The 19901-nt window shown below is 41.7% G+C and overlaps 1 protein-coding gene across 1 annotated transcript in view; it reads right to left on the bottom strand.

The window, feature by feature from the left end:
• TAFA1 (TAFA chemokine like family member 1) overlaps positions 1-19901 on the bottom strand; it is a 225784-nt gene that overhangs the window by 36439 nt on the left and 169444 nt on the right. The window contains exon 2 of the mRNA XM_054216409.1: positions 9868-10008. Coding sequence (XP_054072384.1) covers positions 9868-10008 — 141 coding nt within the window. The remainder of the gene's footprint in view (positions 1-9867; positions 10009-19901) is intronic.

Below are 19901 nucleotides of genomic sequence, written 5' to 3'. Positions count from 1 at the left end.
TTAACGTTTCTCTAAGCTACTCTTGGCCACTGATTAGCTGAACGCTGGTCCCATATATTCCCTAAAGACCGTGCGCAAGGATTAATAGCCAGTTGCCATTCTGTTCATTTTCCTAGACTCAACAAACCGTGTCCTCATTTGGCACAAACTAGCATCTCACTGGGGATTTCAAGAGCCAGTTTACACCAGCTGAAAATCTGTCTCTGGGTGTCAGTCCGCTTTTTGAGTGCATCTTAAATACTGTGCTTGGACTGCACACGTGCGCTTTGTCACACAAGACACAGATAGACCCCGTGTTGTTTTAAAGGCATGGTATAAAGGTTTAAGCCTTTTGCGCCTAAGACACCACACATCCTGTATCAGCTGGCAACATCACTCCACGCAGATTTAGAAAGTGGTAGCAAAGCTCTTTCTCTCGCTGCCTTGCTGCTGCCACACAGGGCAGCTACAGGCTCCACACCTCATGGTGGCCATGACGGATGTGGACACATCAAGGGTCTTACACACAGGTCCCTCCCAGATATCCAGATCTTACTCTTCTGAGCTACTTCTGTGGCACCCCCCCAAACAAAGCTTTTTGGCTCTGACACACCTCTGCTCACCCCAGCCTTGTGATGTGCTCTTGGACAGGCTTTTTCCATCTAGTTCCTGACATTTGGAAATCTCTTCCTCAGCATCGCTGAAGATTTTTTCCCCCCCTACAACTACCATCTGTAGATTTGCAGATAGATTTGTCGGGTTAGCAGAGGGCTGCTGCCCCCCTTCTGGGCTAACCTGGGCTGGCGCACACAAAAGATCTGTGCACACAAAAGCTGTGAAAACCCCTTCTCCTGGTTGCTCTCCGTGCTTGGCCAGGCAGCATGCCTGATCCTCCTCCCACCTGAACTCACGGGGCTCACCTGCATGGTCTTACCTGTGTCTTCACCCCCGCAAGGGAATTTTCTCTACTTTAGGCTTTTTCCCCACCTAGCTTGTGCTTCTTTTTGCTGGCTACCCTCCATGCCTGCGCTCGCTGCCTCCAAAACCCTTTACCAGGCTCTTTCCAGTGCTGTGATTAACACTTAATGCTACCTACAAGAGGAGAAAACTCCTACTGTTTTTCTCCTTAACCTCTAGCAGGCTTATTGCAAGTATTTTAGAGAAAGGTTACTTTCTTCTGTATGGAGGTGAAGTAATTATATGTTCCTGAGTGTCTTCACACTGCTTCATGGCCGTGCTGTTCTCTAATTTCACTGTAAGGCTGCTGCTTGTGCACCTTGGTTGGCTGCGAGGGCTCTGCTCCCTCTGTGTCGGCACTGAAACCTATCAGCTGGAGCCTGGAAAAATGACCACCCCTCACGCAGATGGAGATAGTGCCACGACTTATGGCTTTTTTCCCCTCTTAAGTAGAAAAAGAAAATGTTTTTTCTGCAGAAATTGGGATTTAAGTGAGCTCTCTGCACTTCATCGGGGTGGATTAGTCAGCTGTTGTATGGGTTTGATATTAAAAGGGTGGTTGCTTTGCTACATAGGAAACCGCAATGTCAATTGGAAAAGAAAGAAATATAAGACATAGGTAGGGAGATAAATTATAGCCGAAATGAAGATGTACTCACATAAACCCACAGTCAGATGATCTCATTAGTTGCACCATCTTCACACCAGAAAGACATCATCATCCGTCTACTTCTCCCTAATGCCTGGCAGATGTTTGCATGCGGCACAAACAACACAGCCCTCGCCGAGAGATGGGGAAGCGCCTAATTCAGCAGCCCTCATTGCCGAATGTGGCTCAGGTTGGCTACAAATCTGACCCTCACATATCCTCCCCCTCTGCACCTTAATAACTGGAAACACACACATACGCATCTGAACAGCATTTTGATGTACTGCCCATGGCAGAATGACTCTACAGCATGTGCACAGATACACGCACACACACACACACATATATATATATTTGTAGATATGCTTGTTCAGGGAGAAGTGTGGCCTCTCGGCTCTCCCCAGGTTGCTCACTGACGGTCTGGGTTCAGGAAATGCTACTGTGCTCTGACACAAAAGCTCACCCACCATCGGCAGGGTCAGGCACATACCTCCCATCTGCTCCGTTCAGCCCCTGCCCTGCAGACTAGAAGGCAAACTGGTAACGAGAGCCGCAGTGCCTTGGTAAATGAACTAATTACTCTGCGTCATCACTGCCAGTTTTGCTTTTGCTCCCACCGAAGTCAGCACCTCTCAGGATCTGGCTGCAATTTCAGGGTGGCTGCAAGGGCGATTCAAGAAGACACGTTTCTGGACAAAAGCAAAGTCTTAAAATATTCCACTGCACAGTTGGGATTCTCTCTCTCCTTCTCCTTTTTTAATAGCGCACGTTGACACGCCGTGAATTTTTTTTGAGCTTACTAAATGGGTGTCAGTGGGGAACAGCTACATTTTTTTCCTCCTTACAAATGAAGTCATCTGAATTCAGCAAATCAAGAAAATACGAGTCTCCTGCTTAGTTCCAGTGGTGCTGCAGAAGGACGGGGTTATAGATTTTCCCAGGAGTGTGGAATAATTCACCAAGCCTGCTCGTTATTCATATAGACAGTGCATTAATAATATGGGACCCTGAGATCTCTTCTTATCTAGGCCGAAGCACAGCTAGAAGGATGAGAAGCTGACTCCTTGGATTTCAAAAAGCATTTTTCCCCCCTTTCTTGGAGAAATAAGAATTGATTGAAAGTGTTTTCACAGAGTGGAGAAAAAAAAAGGCTTTCTGGTGATACCACCTAAAGTACACATTAGATAAATAGAAAACTATTGGCTTTGTGACTGTGAACCGCTTTCAGTTGATGTAAGTGCTGATAGATACAGGATTATATCTAACAAAGCATTTACTAAGGACCCGACCCAAAGTCAATAGGAGTCTTTCATTTGACTCTACAGGGCTCGAATCCTGCACTCACTCCAGGGAGAGCCAGGAACTCTCCGTATGTCCCTCTGAGCGGTGGGAGTGGGGCAGCACGGGAGCTGTGGGAGGGTGCGTGGGCTGAGGGATACGCTACACCTCTGGGCTGCAGGAACACAGCACCCTTGAATCGTGAATGCTCGCCCTACTGTAGGCATCTTATCCATAATTTAAAAAATAAAATAAATTAGCTCATGTCAACAGAGCGGCTGAACTCGCTGTTTGCCCAAGGCGTGACATAGCAGGTATGACCTTTTCGTTTGCAGGTCCTGGGTGAGAGACAGGAGGGCAAAGGCCAGTAAAGGGAACGTGTGCTGATGAATGCTGTCCTCTCTCTGCTCCCACTGCCGCACATGGAAACGTAAGGATGAGCGGTACCAACCACCCCGGAGCATGACTGGGGAGCTGTGAGGTGCTGGCCCAGAGGGCCATTAAAAGTCACAGTACTCTCATCAGTCACTAAGACTTATCTTGTTTTGTTAATGCTGCCCTGATGAAGCCTGATGTAAATTCACAGGGCAGCACGGTGGCTAGTGATGGATAATCCTCAAACTAATAGAAATCTGAAGTATGTATGTACATGCACCATAGTGTTTCATATATTACCAAATGATTTCAAACTTGATGTGATCCAAAGCCAGTCCTGTGAGAAAGGGAAATACTGGATTCATTTCATTTTATTGTTTTGTATCAGTGAGTGATTTCCCTTTCCCCTGATGCATGACGGGTATAAAATAGGACAACAGCAGGCCATGGAGAGTTAAAACACTAGTCCTGCTGCCTCACAGCTAATGCTTCAAATCCTCTGTTGTGTACAGCATGGAATCGGATCATCTCAGATCTCTGCAGAGACCTTTCTTGCAGGAATAACTTAGAGAGAGAGATATCGCACAGCACTTCAGGAGCACCTTCCTTTTTCCTCATTGGTTTTGACCAGTGTTAAAACCACCTCATTTCCTGAAAGCACTGGCAACATGCACAGCCTGCATGAAAGTCCCTTTGTGATGGATTTCAAAAGCCAGTGCAGGTGCTTTTCTGTTATCCCATACTCTGTGGTCCAACAAATTTCACAGATAATTGTGCAAGAAATATTGAGGTTGCCTCTGAAAGAGTTTAAAAAAGACTAGAAGAAGACTGAAGAGAAGGGAACAAAAAATTCAAGCATTAAAAAAAAAGTGTGCCTGAGAGCATCATTAACCATAACACAGTAAACTCCAGTATAGATGAACAAATTATATATTATTTAAAGGCCTCAAAGAACACACAGACATAACCACCTGCTGATTGTACAGAAAGGTTCAATATCATTGTAAATGATACGGTACAAAGCACATTATTCACAGCGTAAAAGTGACAGTATTAAAATTATAAATATCTTGTATTCTTATCACATTTTTATAGCAATCATGTGAAGTATTAGAACTGAGAGAATATTATCAGAGCTTTTCTGTTAATATTTACTCAGTAACTCCACAGGCTCACTTGGCCTCTGTTCCCACCTCCTTCACTGGCTATTTGTCCTGTTTACCGAGATCCTGGGAGGAACGTGAGCAGCCGCTGCGAAGTGCACTGGAAAGTAAAAGTGTGTGTCCTTACAGGGAATGGGAAACTTCCAAATAGGAGTATTTTTGCATGCCTCCAACTAGAGTGTAGAAAAGGTGGAGACTCCCACATCCAACCATTCATGTTGTTTATACTGAGTTCAAAAACGAACGGCTTAAAAAAACCCAAAACAACAAACCAAAACAAAGAAATAAATTAATGAAGTGGACACAAGACTCTTTAGCTAATGGAAGCAGCCAAAGAAAACTGCAAGCAATGTGCAGACCAGCCACAGAGAACAACAACACGATGTAAGTGCATTAATCAATTTACTGCTGCCATTTGCTCCTTGTTGCTCTCTAGCTCACGCAGCCAGCTTTATTCATGCTGCAGAACAACACTCAGAAAGGTGACATCAATTTTGCATGAAGATTAGGTCAATGAAGAATAAGAGGTGGACATTACAGCCCTGACCCAAATATGACAGCGTTGGTACAAGCTTTACATTTGATACTGTCACAACAAAGGTATTTTAATGTTATGAAACCTCACATGATGCCACGATCTGGTAGAACCACCAAACCTGGAGCAGTCAGCAGCCATTTATGTGAAGAAAGTGTCTTGGGTTGTAAGAAAGCAAAAACAAAATAAAAACAGCTTTTGTGGCAGCACTGTGAATGCAAATCCCCCAACAGTATTTAAATATTTTGAGAATATGCTGAGTACGTGTAGAAAACATTCAAACAGCAATTTTAAAGGTATTTAAAAGCCACGTTTTTTTCATCAGAATTTCACTGTGCTCAGTGCGTTCCGTACTGAGAAGGAAGATGGGGCAGGAAAAGAAAGCTCTGATGAAGTAATGAACAAGATTAAGGATAACTCCGCATTACCCATGAACACCAGAAGGAATGTTGGTCCCACTTAATGTGAAAGTTGTACTGGGAATGGTGAAAAATTCTTTAAAAACCCAAATATCTGTTTTCAAAAAAGAGAAATATAAGAGGGTGTTTTTTTCTTTTTCATTTTAGTGTATTCTTCAGTTTTACGTGGAATAACAGAAAATTAAATTAAGAAACAACAACTAAAATTTTGGAGCCAATGACTGATCTTTATTCACAGGGGTCAACAGATTTCCTAAAGGTTGTGGGCTTGACGCCTGAAAGGACAATCGTCACGTGGCCACTGACCCTATCAGGAAGATGCAAGAGAACTTGCTATGAAGAAGCAGAGGACATTACTGGGAACATCTCTCTTTGATAACCACAGTACCAGAAGGAGAAATCAGTTAACAAAGACAAAGGAATAAAACCTGAACCCACAGGAGAAATCGTACCAGCCACGCAACAGCTAGCAAGGGGACAAATCCCAGCTATTTTTATGCTGACACCCGAGTGCCCTCATAAGCCCACAGAGCCTATTGCGGGAGGAGGAAAATTCATGGGCTTCTGAAATGAGGAAGACAAGCTGTTTGTAAGCACAATAGAGAGGGAAGGTGCGAATTCAGAAGCATGGCTAAGAAACCTTTGCAGAAATAACCTGCACGTCACACACAAAGTGTCTGCAGTAAGAGGAAAATGAGAGAGAGCGGTTCCATTAAAGCATGACACTAGAGGGGTCTGCGTGCTAGTCTGAGATGCAAATTCGAGCCATTTGGAGTCCCCGACCATCTCTGAAGTGGGTGGGCAGGACGGTAGATGAGTTGCTCTGGTACCTTCCGACAGCCGATGCACACGCTGTGTCCGAGAGCACTGCCGCGGGGTGGGTCAGTACCCCTCTAAGCTGCACAGTCCCTCGTGCTCGGGAGGCAGAGGGCTGGGGACTCCCTGGACATGCTCGACACTGCTTTCCCCCCCAAAAAAAGGACCCTCTCAAGGTGCTGTAACACACATGAACTAAACCCATTTGGGACTTGCTCTGGAGAGGTATTTGGGCAAATGGAGGAAATAATAACAGCCATGACAGAGAGCTGAACAGACTGATGCCCACGCTATGAGCTACAGCCAAGTGACATGCAAGATAAATTGTAAGGAGGGAAGGGAGCATTCAAATCATCCTTCAAAAAAAAAAAAAAAAGACCTTGAGGTAGTGAAGGGACAGAAGAGGCAAAAAACCAGAAACTGGCATCTCTGTTTCATGACAAGATTTTGCTTTTGTTTTGCTCTCGCTGTTGCTACTACATAATTCATTGGTGACTGAGGCAGGTTTTAGGACAGCCTCAACTGAATGAGCGGCAAGGAATAATTTCTAACTTCAGAGGCTGCCACAGCCTGGACTCACTGTACTTTTTTAAGATGAGGCTCCAAAGAAAAAGTTTGCTGGACTTGTCAGGAAGCGATCCTTGGGAATACACAGCAACTTCCCGCCCTTCACAGTACCAATAACACATACTCAGCCTGAACTTCAGGCCGTTCAGGAGAAGGATTGCATATGTGCATCCCAGGTACTGTGACGGTGTGCTGCCCAGGATGAGATCTCACAACAAGAGGACAAAAGGACCGTTTATCACTCTTGATACTTAATAAAAAGGTTAAGCTGACTTCTACAAATAACTGTATTTTCTCTTAAACAGAAAACAAAGATAGCTCTCCACACAGTCCCACCCACACAGCCCAGCTGTGTCCTGGAGCAATGGCTGGTAGAAGTAGAAGGCAATGCAATCTCTCCTCTGTAACGTGAACTCAAACTGTCAAAGCATCAGTCTTGATGAGGTGTTTTCTGACAAAATTGGACTGAGAAACACCAAAAGCTTGATTCTGATCCCACTGAGTCACAGTTTAGCCAACAGTATAAACAGGGAAAGAACTGAGGTTCATCTCAACTAAATAGCCGTCAGGTGGTGATTGCTCAAAGCAATAATCACAGATGGGAGTCAACCTGCTAACATGGGATCTCCCAGTCCTTGTCACCTCTCAAAGGCGATCAGTCTGCAGTCTGGCTGTGAGTGTGTTGCTGTACCCGAGCATCCATGGGTTTTTAAGTAATGGATCCAAGCAAGCTTTCTTAATGATAGTTTATGGCTTGTAATCCTATACAGTGTGAGATTAAACAGCCTTAACCCTTTCAATATGGTAGGCAAAGAAGGTAAAAAGTTGCAGATGACCTTTTGAAATGGCTTAATGCACAAAACAAACAGCAAATCCCAAATCTTTGTGGGAGTTAAAGTATTGACGTCAATGGGACTCCCATGGGAAGTTTTGGGAGCTTTGCCTTAGCAAGAACAGAACCACTAAATAGGTCAAAGTTTTGGCTTAAAACAGGTCAGTATGTCAAAAGTCACAAAGCAAAGTCTGGGATAAAACAAAGGCCAAGGAAAATGCCCCTTCTGTTAATTTTTACAAGGAGCATATTGGGCTTTTGAACTGCTCACCAGCCATCTACAAAAGAAGCTATGGGCTGACTACAACAACTAAACTTGAAAGGGGAAGACATTCCTTTGTAGTTCAGGTTTGCTGGCTTTGAAGTCACTGTGAGTCTTACCAGTGACTTCAATGGGACTAGCTTTGCACTTTTATATTAGTCATTGTTTTATCCTTACTCCTTTCAAAATTCCAGACAATAACATTTCTTTTCATTGTAATCCTGACAGAGCAATTAGGCTCCAGTCCACACCTGCACCCGACTTTTTTTCTTAACACAGCATTCTTTGAGGTCCTCTTCTCTGAACAGAATTATGAGATCTGAATTAATGGTGTCTCTCTGCTCTATCTCGCGCCTCTGTTTTTCATGACCTGCTGAAGAACATGAAATTCTTCAAGGCTTGTACAGCTGATCTTTGGTTCAGACCAGCTGTGGGTTTCACCTACAGTTTTATGAGTGTGCTTAACAGGAAAAGAAAAGCTTCTTTTTATCAGGGTAATTAAGCAATAACAGAATGACAGAATGTGGATTAAAGTGTAATCATTCACAGATGCATTCATAGCGTGTTTTTAGTCATGAATTCAGAAGCTGAATCCCATTCCCAATGTAACAAGCTATGAATTACTGCCTCATCTCATAATTTCAAAATTTGAAAGCATTTTTTAAATAATAAAATATTTTCTTTCTATCCTTAATCTATAAACCAGATACATACACACCACAAATACTTGCTGAGAACACATGAGATTCTCATTCCTCCAAGGCACCCCCAATCTCTCCTGGTTTTAGTGTTGACCATGCAAGCCTCAGAGCCTCGTCTACAGAGTCCACTGCGCCCACCAATACTCCTGTCTAACTTAGGGCTACAACTGGACCAGCCCCTGCTCCCTTGCTACTGCCTTTTCAGGATGTGATGGAGGACAGGTACCCAGAAGAAACCATTTTTCCCAGTGTTTGCTTGTACAGCTCCCCCTCTCACTCACTTGGGGGCAGGCTGAATGCCAAATGACACCCCAAGACGAAACATCGGGTGCTTCCAAAACCTGCAGCTACACCACCACCCCTGGAAGTCCAGCTGTGGGAAGGATGAGGAGAGCCCAGGGCAGAGCCCACGGCAGAGCCCACCTCAGCTCTGGCTGAAATGACCCCTGGGGTCTTCAGAGCACCTTTGGGCTGTGGGATGGTATAAAACAGTGGCACCAGATATGTACCATAAAGAGTAGTGAGGAATTTCGATGAGATATTCTGTTTCACAAAGCTGCTGCACAGAGGGATTCTGCAACACAGAGACACTTGTTTGGGAAGGGTAACTAATGGGATTAGCACCACTTACTCCCCGTCTTCTTATGCGATTTATATTTTGCTAAGCACTTCCAAGCCGTGGCTTTCTTGACGATTGCTCCATGGTTTCACCCTGCAGCGGTGGCAGCGGAGCCCCAGAGAGGAATACACGCTGTGGAGCTAGACCCGATATGAAACCCAGACACAAATAACACGGTGTTTTTCTTTCAGCGAAAAAATCCCCATGACAAGAAACGGCACGAGTGATTTCAAAACACAAAGATTTTTTCCTAGCTTTTTGTAATGTTTGTTACAGGACAAGACCACAGGATTCATTTATTTATCTTTTTTTTGCCACTGACTAAAACGGCGAATTAAATCAAAACGAATGGCTGTTGTCTTTCAAAATATTTATGATTCAAAACTAATGTGGCAAAGGGGGGAGGGGCTGTGAAGTGACGCAGTTTTGTCCAGTTATTTATTAAGGGCTCGATCCTGCCACAGAATCTGTTATATTTATCTAAGTGCCTGTACTGTACTCTCCTTTTTGGGAGTAAATCTTAACGTGGCCCACATGCACAGAACCGTGTGCTAAAGTAGCAGGCAAGGTGGTGTAAATGTATGCTTATGCTTTATAGTTTTTCCGTTTCGTTAAACAGAGAATACAACAAAATTCCTATGCAGAATCTATAAACTTAAAGCTATTTACTGGATGGTACACAAACAGAGACGTATATACAGGAGGAGCTACTTGCCATCAACACAGGAAGGTCTGTTTCTCGTAGTCCCAGCCACTTTCCCAGGTAGACAGGAGCATTTTACTGTTTGTGATCTTTCCTCAATTCGATTCTTATTACAGCATCTGTGTGCTGCTATAACTTCACACGTTCCTCCTTCTGGCAAAAAAAGAAAAAAAAGAAAAAAAAAAAAGAAAAAAAGAAAAAGAGAATATTGACACTCTGATTAGGAAGAGCAGCAGTGGCTAATCAAAGCACCCAGGCGTGCTCCTGTCTGCGTCTCTGCACGGCTTCTATACAGGTGGGATTACAGCGTCATTTCCCCATGATGTGTGCTCCTGAATAAGCCAGGTGCTGCTATACTTCAATTTTAATAGGAAATGCAGATAAATGTACCTCTACAGTAGATACAGCTTGCCTGTCTTATATTAGAAGCTTCCCTGACATCAGCAGAATTTTTGGCTTAGAAGATGACGGTGTCAGGGTCTAGGCCTGAAGCAATGTAGGTAACGTACTACAGTAAATGTGCAACAACTGTTGACTGGTTTTACGCTTGTAATATTGGAGGCCACTTCCCTCAAATATTCTCTCACACAAGAACAGGGGCCAAGGGAATACATCTAGAAATAAGGCTTTTCACTAAATATTTTGATTCTATGCCAGTACTCAGCCCTTAGGGGATGACAATCAGCCTCTCCAAATTACAGGATGGTCCAACACCACTTCCTTTTGCTACCCCACTCGCTAAACCGGCAGTTTTAAGGCAGGAAACCTTCCCATTGTGTGCAACATCACCAGGCTTGTCTTCTCCCTAATCGTTCTTTATGAACATTTGCAATAGTTTGATTAGGTGGAGAACACAAAAGAGTAACAGACAGATAGATGGTGGCTTAGGGTTTATGAATAGTCGGTGTTTGTGGCATATGCTACGCACAGAAACAAAGCGTCAAGTGTATTATTGCCATTCACCTTCACAGTGCAGTGCAAGGAGAGGAGACACGGGCTTATGCATTGCCCAGATAATTTCTTGATTCCTCAGTTCAGATTGTATTTAGCTGATAATCACCAAGTATTTAATAGTGCCAGTCTGTTCCCCACACGTATTTGGCTACTTTATGAAATTGCCGAATAAATTTGGCAGGATTTGTTTAAACTTAGCACAAAACATTGTACACAGCCTATTAAGGATCAGAGTGTGCAAGAAGGTTTGTGCAAGAAGGTTTGTGTACGAAGGGCAGGGAGGAATCTCCCCGGACTATATGTTGTTAAGGTCACATGGTGGTGTGCCGTGAGGTGGACCCACAGTACTGAGTGGTACAACAATGACCAATGAAGAGGGACTCTGCAAAGCGTGGAAATGTTTTATAATATTAAATTTTCAAACCGCTGACCTTCCAGGGTGAATCAGCAGATGAAAAACCTGTGAACATCCATTAGGGTAAATGAGCTGAGGTTGCGTGGTCATGGGGTTAAGCACCAACGAGTTTGCAAGCCTGAGACAAGACTAACTCTGCAGTAAATATTTAACTCATCTGGAGAGAAATGCTGCTTCATGTATTAGTTATTAGGTGCATTTGGCCTGCTGACACAAGCTTTTTGAAAGCCCATAGATGCCACAGAATAGAGATCCCAACAATTCAGAAAGCCATCATCTGACAAATGGTCTTTTAAGTGTCTCTTAGGAGTAAGAGGAATTCTGACAATCAACTCAGCCTCAAATGCTCGTATTTTTCTATGAAGTAATTCTTCAGATAAACTCCCTGTTCCCCCATCCAAATCATATTGAAAGCAATGAAAAGATTCTCATTGGTTTAATTTATCTTATGGTCATGCCCTAAGAGAAGAAAGATTTGTGATTTTATTGATTGCAACCTCAACAATAAAGATAATGTACGCAGTAATAAGCATTTCTAATTTTAGACGACATAGTCTGTGTGGTAAATATCTGTGAATATGCTAAATGCTTTATTTGCTCTATTAATTTGCTATTACTAATAACCACATGAGCTAGTCTTGCTTATTTGGTTATCTATTCAAAATAATGGGTTGTGGTAGATGAGCTTTATAACACCTTTAATTGTTATGTGGAAGCTCGAGTTGCTGTGGCAATAAAGACTTCAACTCAAAGTGTATAGTTGTTTAGGAGTGGCAAAACATAATGAAACTACAAAAGCAATGAAAACCCACTTTTTTTTACCACTAGACAGTTAAGTACATCAATTGAAACTTTTATCTGCATGGACTATAACTGTAATGCAAATACTAATAACAATAATAAAAAGACCTTTCCCAGAGCTGACACAGAAGAAAAAATCCATCTTACATGGAGGAAGTTGTGCATGTTACACACCCGGTTTTCCTGGAAAATTTATTACGTGGGATCAGATTTTTCCATTAAAGCATCTTTAGCCTATGAATGATTACTGGATAGCATTGCATGCAATGTGTTTTACGGGTATATATTTCACAACCGTGCAGATACATGTTAGACTTTTTAAAAGCTATATACAAAATGGGGATAGAAGCTCCCAGATAAATACAAATGGACACAGTGAGACTAGGAAAAAAACTCATTGAAAAAGCACACTCTTGATTACGTTATTCACAGAAATATATAAACCACAAATATACTGTGTGTGTGTGTTGCAACTTAAATCTGTATTTCAGCTGTGCAAACGAGGAAACAATTTAGAGCAGGGAGAGGAACACGAATCAGTCTTCAGTTCCACTGAAAAAGAATTAATATGTTCACATATAAAAGTGAAGTACCTGTTTATTCTGTGATTCTTAATTTTTATTTCCAACTCTTTTTTGGCGGGGAGGAGGGGGTTGGGGGGTAGGGAAGCGCCAAGAAATGCTGTAATACCAATATCTGAGGACTTCTGCTCCTGAGCCAGTGATTTTTTTCTCAGTCGTTCTTCCAGATTATGGGAAGACCTGGCAAGATGTTACAGTGCTGGGAGCCCTGAAAAAAATGTGAATTATTGACCCGATAGGCTGTGAGTGCAGCAAAAGTTTAAATCCTTGTCACAAAGAACAGAAATGTCTTTTTTTTGGAATTTTATGGTCGATTGAGCTAAGGTAGCTTCTTGCTTTGTTTCCACAATAACAGCCTCATCCAACTCATTGAAGTCAATAGTGGCTTTGCCATTGATCTTAAAAGGAGAGGGAAGGGCCCTAAAATCCTCTAAGTAAGTGTCTCCTGAACGTTTTGTTGACAGTTACATTTCATGAAGTGGCCGCTTTGTCCACCTGGTAAGAAAGATAGCATACGTTTTTTTTAATTCCCTCCTGCCCCAAGAAAATAAGAAAAAAGACTAGAAATTAAACAGGAACTTGCAAATCAGGAATAGCTTTGCTCTTTCTTCAGGAAGCTTCAGAGATGAATGAAAATGTCCTAACATAACTCATATTCTCTTCACACAAAACTTGACAGTGAGAACAGCTGACCCTTTCTGAGTGCTCAGTTCACAGGATGCCCTGAACTTTGCCCGAAGGAAATGTGATGCCTACACCGAAGCAACAGGGACGGAATTGACTGCTGGGAAGGATTCTGGGATGCTGAAGATGGCAGCTCTCTGCAGCATGATGACTCTGCTCATATTTCTTAGCCTTCTGGAAGTCTTTGTTGTGCATAGGCTTAAAATGTGAAATGGCAGAAACTGTGCATCATGCTTACTGTAGAACAGGGACAACTTTTTGTTACTCCTGCAAATGGTTTAATTCTAATTGGAGGACACTAAACTCCTGAAAACATGTTCATTTTTGTCTCTGTTATAAAGCCACCTTGAGTTTACAAACTGCAGAGTGAAATATTTTATCATACATATGAGCCTACTGTGGGTGGCTGTGATTTAAAATACCTAATCACCTATAGGGTCTGAGTGCATGCCTGCCAGAAGCCAAAAAGCCATCTTCTAGTCATCTCTGGCTTTTATATCCCTAACTGAGAGGTAATAACAAAAGCATATTTTGCACTTCAAAATTATAACTCGCCTCTCTATTCTAGCCAAGCCTGAACTTATCAGTAAACAAACATAAAAAAGGCAAACGGCAGTACTGATTTGTGTTATACATTGTGGAAGTCATTAACTATGACTCAGGTAGCAAAACTTATACGTTCTCTCTTTGACAGTGATGACAATTTAATAGTATTTGACTCTGCTGAGTTACGTGGAGCATCCTGCAGCAATGAGAGAGGTTGTTTATCAAAATGATAAACATGTTTTCATTTTCTCCTTGGCTGCATGTATGTGATCAGAAGTCTAAGGCCATCAAGAATTCACTTATTCTGGCCACCAGGCAGACATTAAGCTATTCAGGACCATCTGTGCTTGAAATGAATTCCACTTAATGGACCTTCCTAGGGCAGGTCAGTCATAATGAATGCACGCGTGCATGAATGCATGAGCAAAGCACCGCTTAGGTGAGACTTCTTGGGTTGTTTGGCGGAGGCGCAGACAGTTGATAGATAAGATATGCCTTTCTTTTTGGGGTCATACGCCCAGTGATTTTAGAATTCAGATCCTCTGTTACATTTGCTTCCATCTCATTGCCAATGCACCACGCAACTTAATCCAGTTGAAGGTTCTTGTAGGAAATTGTTCGTGTTACTCGCAAAAACATAGCGATACCCAAACAACTTTATGAGCTTTGCTGGTCAAATTCTACCCTCTGTTACACCATAAGCACCACACCATGGGAACATGAGCAAAGGAAATCATATGGACCAATTCTATCGATACTTCAGAGTCCATTACAACTATTACTGGTTTTCCTAGCTCTGTTTATTTTTAGAGACTCAGCTAGACAGTCTATGTTCCAGTGCTGTCATCCTGTTTGGGGTCATACACCCAGTGATGTTATTCTGATAAATGCTTAAGTACGTGCAGATGTTGCTAGACCAAGGAGATCACAGAAAATTTTAAAGAGAATTGAAGTTCTTTAGACTTCAAGCAAATGTTTAACAACGTGACAGTAAAAAAATTCTTCAGACACTTGAAGACTTTCTGAAAAAGTGCCTACAGAAACTAATGGGTAAAAAAATTTGCACCCTTGCCACCTCATGTCTTTGTATAAACATTCTAGAGAAAGAAAAGGCAATCATGTGATAGCCATTTTTACATCTGCTAAAAAGAACGCAGATTTGGGGGCTGCAGTTTGAAGAGTTTGCAGTTTGAATAAGCTTTGGAAACTTCCCAGGTGTAATTAATACATTCATAAGCTTTAATCAAAATGTTTATGCCAGCTAATGTGCCAGAACTACAGACTACACTGCGCTCAGGGGAAAATACTATACTTTACTTTAAGAAATAATAAGCCACTACTATGTTACTTACAAAATAACATTTTTGCTTCTGACGGGAATATGTAACAGATGGAAAAACAAAGTCCCATGCTACTCCAGGAGCCACTTCATAAGTGAACAAATAAAAGACTCCTCATAGTCACAGTGCAATTACACTCCAATTTTTGTTTTACATATAATTCTCTGACATTCTGTATCTGCTCCAGAGGGAAAAGGATCAAGCCTACGGGATGCATTTTTGCACACAAAGGAGTGTGCACTTCTGCGCATGGAGAGTGACAATGGCTGCAGAGCCATCAGACAGGCTTAGGGTTTGCATTCATTTTTATAAGCGTGAGGGTAACTGTGCCCCAGCTGCCAGAGGGACACCAGTTCCAATGATGCTACAAAACTGCTGAATTTGGCCCATGAACTTTTAAGTAGCACAAAGGTACCACGAAAAAATGGACCCAAGTATAAAAAGTTAGCATTAAGCTATAGTTAATTCTTTCTCATTATGATAACTGATACAAATAGATTCATGGGCTACTCATTATATATGGAGTTAAAATAATTGTGGGAATTTGTAACGAACAGCACATGCTCCGCAAGCCTCCTGGTTATATAATGGATTTTTTTTTGCCCAGTGGATCAGAATAGACTGCAGTGGTCTGTTTCCTGAATTTACATTTATGTTTTCATTAATATTCAGTATTTTCATTGTTCATTATATGGAATATATATTACTTTCAGTTTGGGAAGGCTCTATGCAACTGCAGGAACATAAGCGATTCCCGCTGTGGGTCATTAAGTTTTAGGTTGGGATATTATTTTCTCAAATGGTGTTGCTATGAAAGGGTTCCGGAGACACAGGGTATCCCCTCTAAAGAAAACGCTTTTTGTTTACAAAAGACCAGAACAAGCGGTTCCATGAGGAGTGCAGCTAGTGAGATTTGGTTTCCCGTGGATTTGCATCTTATGGCTCATTTCAAACTCCTATTGAAGCTTCTTCCAATGTCGAGGTCACATAAAAGAATACTCGTGGAGCTCACAGCTCAGCCGGGAGCCCACGGAATTCTTTCCTGGGGGGTGGTGCGACATTCCCGTTGCGTTCGGGCCCTGATTCCTGGATCACTGATACAACAACGCTATTTCTAGTAAGACCAGAAGAGTTACTGTCTCCCTTCGTGTTGACCCAATGCACACTCGGTCAGAGTCTGGAGGAGAACCGCTGGACAAAGGAGGTCAGCTACAGATGGAAATTAATTTCATACTAAGCCTAATTTTTGAAAGATTCTGAAGGCAGAATTTGAAAGCTAAGAGGGGCAATGTGCATTCAGCACAGGCACCTCTGGTTATTTATGGTGGTATAACCTAATTTTCTAAGACCAGTTTCAACACAAAAGGCCATTTCTACGAAATCAAACTTTTCTACAAAAATCCATAACAGAAGAATTTCTAGAGGAAAACAATATCTTTAAAATATTTTGTTCAGCAGAATATTAATATTTCATTTGAATGCTAACTCTTTTTTTTTTTATTTGTATTTTATTTCCCACTCAGTATAACAGGGGAAACAGAGATATGCAAAGTTCTAATTAGCACATGGATTTGTAGTCTTTTACAACTTTCTACTAATGCTCCCTACCATCAGCCACAGGAGGCTTTTTATCTGAGAGATTTACAGATTCTTATGCTTACACACAGAATAGACTCTGATCCTCAAGAACTGGTTTATTCGCAGAAATTAAAAATAAGTATTTTTTGTAAAGGAGAAACGGCACGGATTCTACTCTTGAATTCACAAAGAAAACCCCGAGCACACCAATGTATGAGATGTGGGTGGATCTAGGGCAGGCTTATGGATTTCCATATCAAACCAATATACACACTAGAGAATAGGTCTTTCTACTAAAGAGCCTTGCAAATTGATCTCCTGAGAAATTTGCACAGGACCTTATTCTTATGCATATTAAAAAAAAAAAAAAAAATCTCTTAAAGATGAATCAAAGAGAAAATGGTATCCAGAAAAACAAGGCAGTCTTCTAGCAACCACTGCCTCTGGCACATGGCGTCTCCAATGGCAGCGCAATAACCAGCTCGGCTGAGGCATTCAGGAGGACAAGAGGGCAAGAGTGGCTGGAGAGGAATGCTGATGAGGAATTTGCTTCTAGCTGTTACTGAAGCAGAGTTATGGGTAGTTTTAATTATGATTTTGCACGCACGTGTACAGTATACCTAAACACAAAATTGAGAGAGTTTATGAGAAAATCCCACGTGCTGTGTGTGTGTTGTGCTGGCCCTGACAGACAGCAGAGCCCAAGCAATCAGGCAGAGCTGCCTGTAGAGGACCGTACACAAACCCCATACGTTTGATTGCTTTTTTTTGTCACAGGGAGTATCGAAAGTGAATTGTAATAGGTACTATTAGCATTCTTGTATTGATGAACTACAAAAAGCAGGTATGTAACCCACGAGGCAGCCGAGAATCCAATGTTCTCTTAGTGGAGGTATCTTCAGTCTTTTAATAAGATTTTTTTACTTCAAAGGGAGATCAATTTAGAGCAACTTTGAGAAATGGAGGTTAGAAATTAGAAGTTTTGGTGGGATTTACAGCTCTGGAACGCCATTGAGAGATGTATGTGAAGAGACAGGACTTTGAAAACTCAGAAAAAGAAGAATTTATCAATCAAAGTAACATATCAAAAAGTAATAGGTATTATGACTCTAAATTTCATCGACTTTCAGTGAGATATGACACTCCTAAAGGTCTATATCACTTGTAAATGGGATTTTTTGCTCTAAATGATGTAGACCTAAGTAAGGCTGAGCATGAAATCTGGAAGTATCTTTAAAAAAATCTTGCCCTTAGTCACTTGGGTGGTTTGGAAAATTTAATATTTGATTTGTCAGAGAGGATAAAAAAACCAGTTTGGGCAAAATAGATGTAATATGCCTGCATTGAAGCAGTGCTCCTCCTATAACTTAAACTGCAGGCAGCAGTATAAAACTAGAGATTAAAAAGACCTACTACGCTATTCTGATCATCACTTTGCAGCTGCACAATTCTTCCCCAGAACAAATTTTCTAGGTAACAAAGCTGTGGAGAAATGAACATTTGTGCTGCTGAACAGAAATGAACATTTCCAATATTGGCTTCTCCGGTTCCTTGCCAGAGCACAGGGAAAATCCTAAGTGGAATTAGGCCTGAAAACATCCTAGCAACAAAATTTGGGTGAACCACAGAATATAGTTCTTAGGGCATCAAAATGTTGTTCTTCTAAATGCTGCCAGCAAAAGGCATCCAAATGGATGTTAAGTTAAATGAGTCTTAGAAAAGGCACGCAATGAAAGAAAGACAGGATAACTCTCCTTTCAGATGGAATAATTAGACTGGTAAGAAATATGTGATTTCGGCACAGCTGCTGATGAGAAATGAATATAGAAGTGTGCATGAGAAGTAGGTACTAAGAAAGGATTTAGAAATTATGCTATGTCAACCATGCGAGCACTGTTTGGTCCTGCCAGAGTCTCGCTCTTGCCCAACAGGCTCTCCCCAAGCACCTTGATGTTTCCAGTTCTCTAAAGCCGCCTAATCCTTTTATTAAATGCCTTTATCTTCAGCCTACTCTCCAAATTGGGAAACTTTATTACTTTTCCCATCAGCCTCAAAGGAGACCCAAAATTGCTTATTACACTCATAACTTTATTGTTTCATGAGATACACGAAAATCTCACACTTTGAGGATTTCTGTTAAATATTCACAAATAAGTCTACTGCTTACAAAGAAGATCAGCAATAACCAACTTTAAAATCCAGGCTTTCAGTCGAGACAAAATGATGGAAAAGCAGAACAGTGCTGTTCTCTACAGTTTGTCTTTTGATACAATTGCTGCAGATAAATTCATCCCCAGGTAATTTTACCCACTAAGGTGATTAGCCTATGGAGAGTCTATGATGTGTTTACTGAGCAGAGTAACATAGTTTATGGTAATACTCTTGTCATGCTTTATAAATGTGAGAGGTGGTCTTTATGAAGTAGTTAGATAAGGGGTGGTGAAAGTAATGTGATCCATAAAGAACGTACAGTGATGAAGAGCTAGGATTGCAGAGATGCTACAGACAGGCTGATATGGAGAATTATACCCAGTGCAGAAGCTGCATTAATCTTCCAAAGAATGGCAATAAATAAAACAACAAGGAAGAATGGGACTAAAAGAAGTTGGCCAATGTATAAAACTAGGATGTTAGGGTGGGATCAAAATGACCACGTTTTGAATAGGATGTCTTACAGATGAGTTGTCTTGCTATAGTGGCAGTAACATTTTCATCAATGGGGTTGCCCACGTGTTACGAAATCCACAAAAAGGAAAACAAAGGACCATGAGTTACAGCACGTGTAATGAAAATGTCACTGTACAGGTGCTGTGTGCCACGCACGGTAGCAGTAAATTCTATACTCTGCTGCAGCTAAGCAATGTCGAGCAATCATTTCTCAGTCATTTTTCAGTGGACAAGTGTGCACATTATCCCACCCCATAGATTCCTAGAGTCACTCACACCGTGACCACTAGCAGCTGGTCCTACATTTGAGTAGAAAATGATACCTTTTCCAGGAACTGACTGTACGATGGCACAGAAGGGCAGAGGATGGAAGCGAAGGAACAGAAGCAATCAGTTGTTTTTGCATGGAAAGCGTTTTACACTGCATACATTATCCATAGCAGAAGAACCTGGTAGTCTCCAGCCTAAGGAATTTATAGC

The sequence above is a fragment of the Rissa tridactyla genome, chromosome 10 (assembly GCF_028500815.1).
Source record: "Rissa tridactyla isolate bRisTri1 chromosome 10, bRisTri1.patW.cur.20221130, whole genome shotgun sequence".
Lineage (NCBI taxonomy): Eukaryota > Metazoa > Chordata > Aves > Charadriiformes > Laridae > Rissa > Rissa tridactyla.
This window is presented reverse-complemented; position numbering and strand designations above follow the sequence as displayed.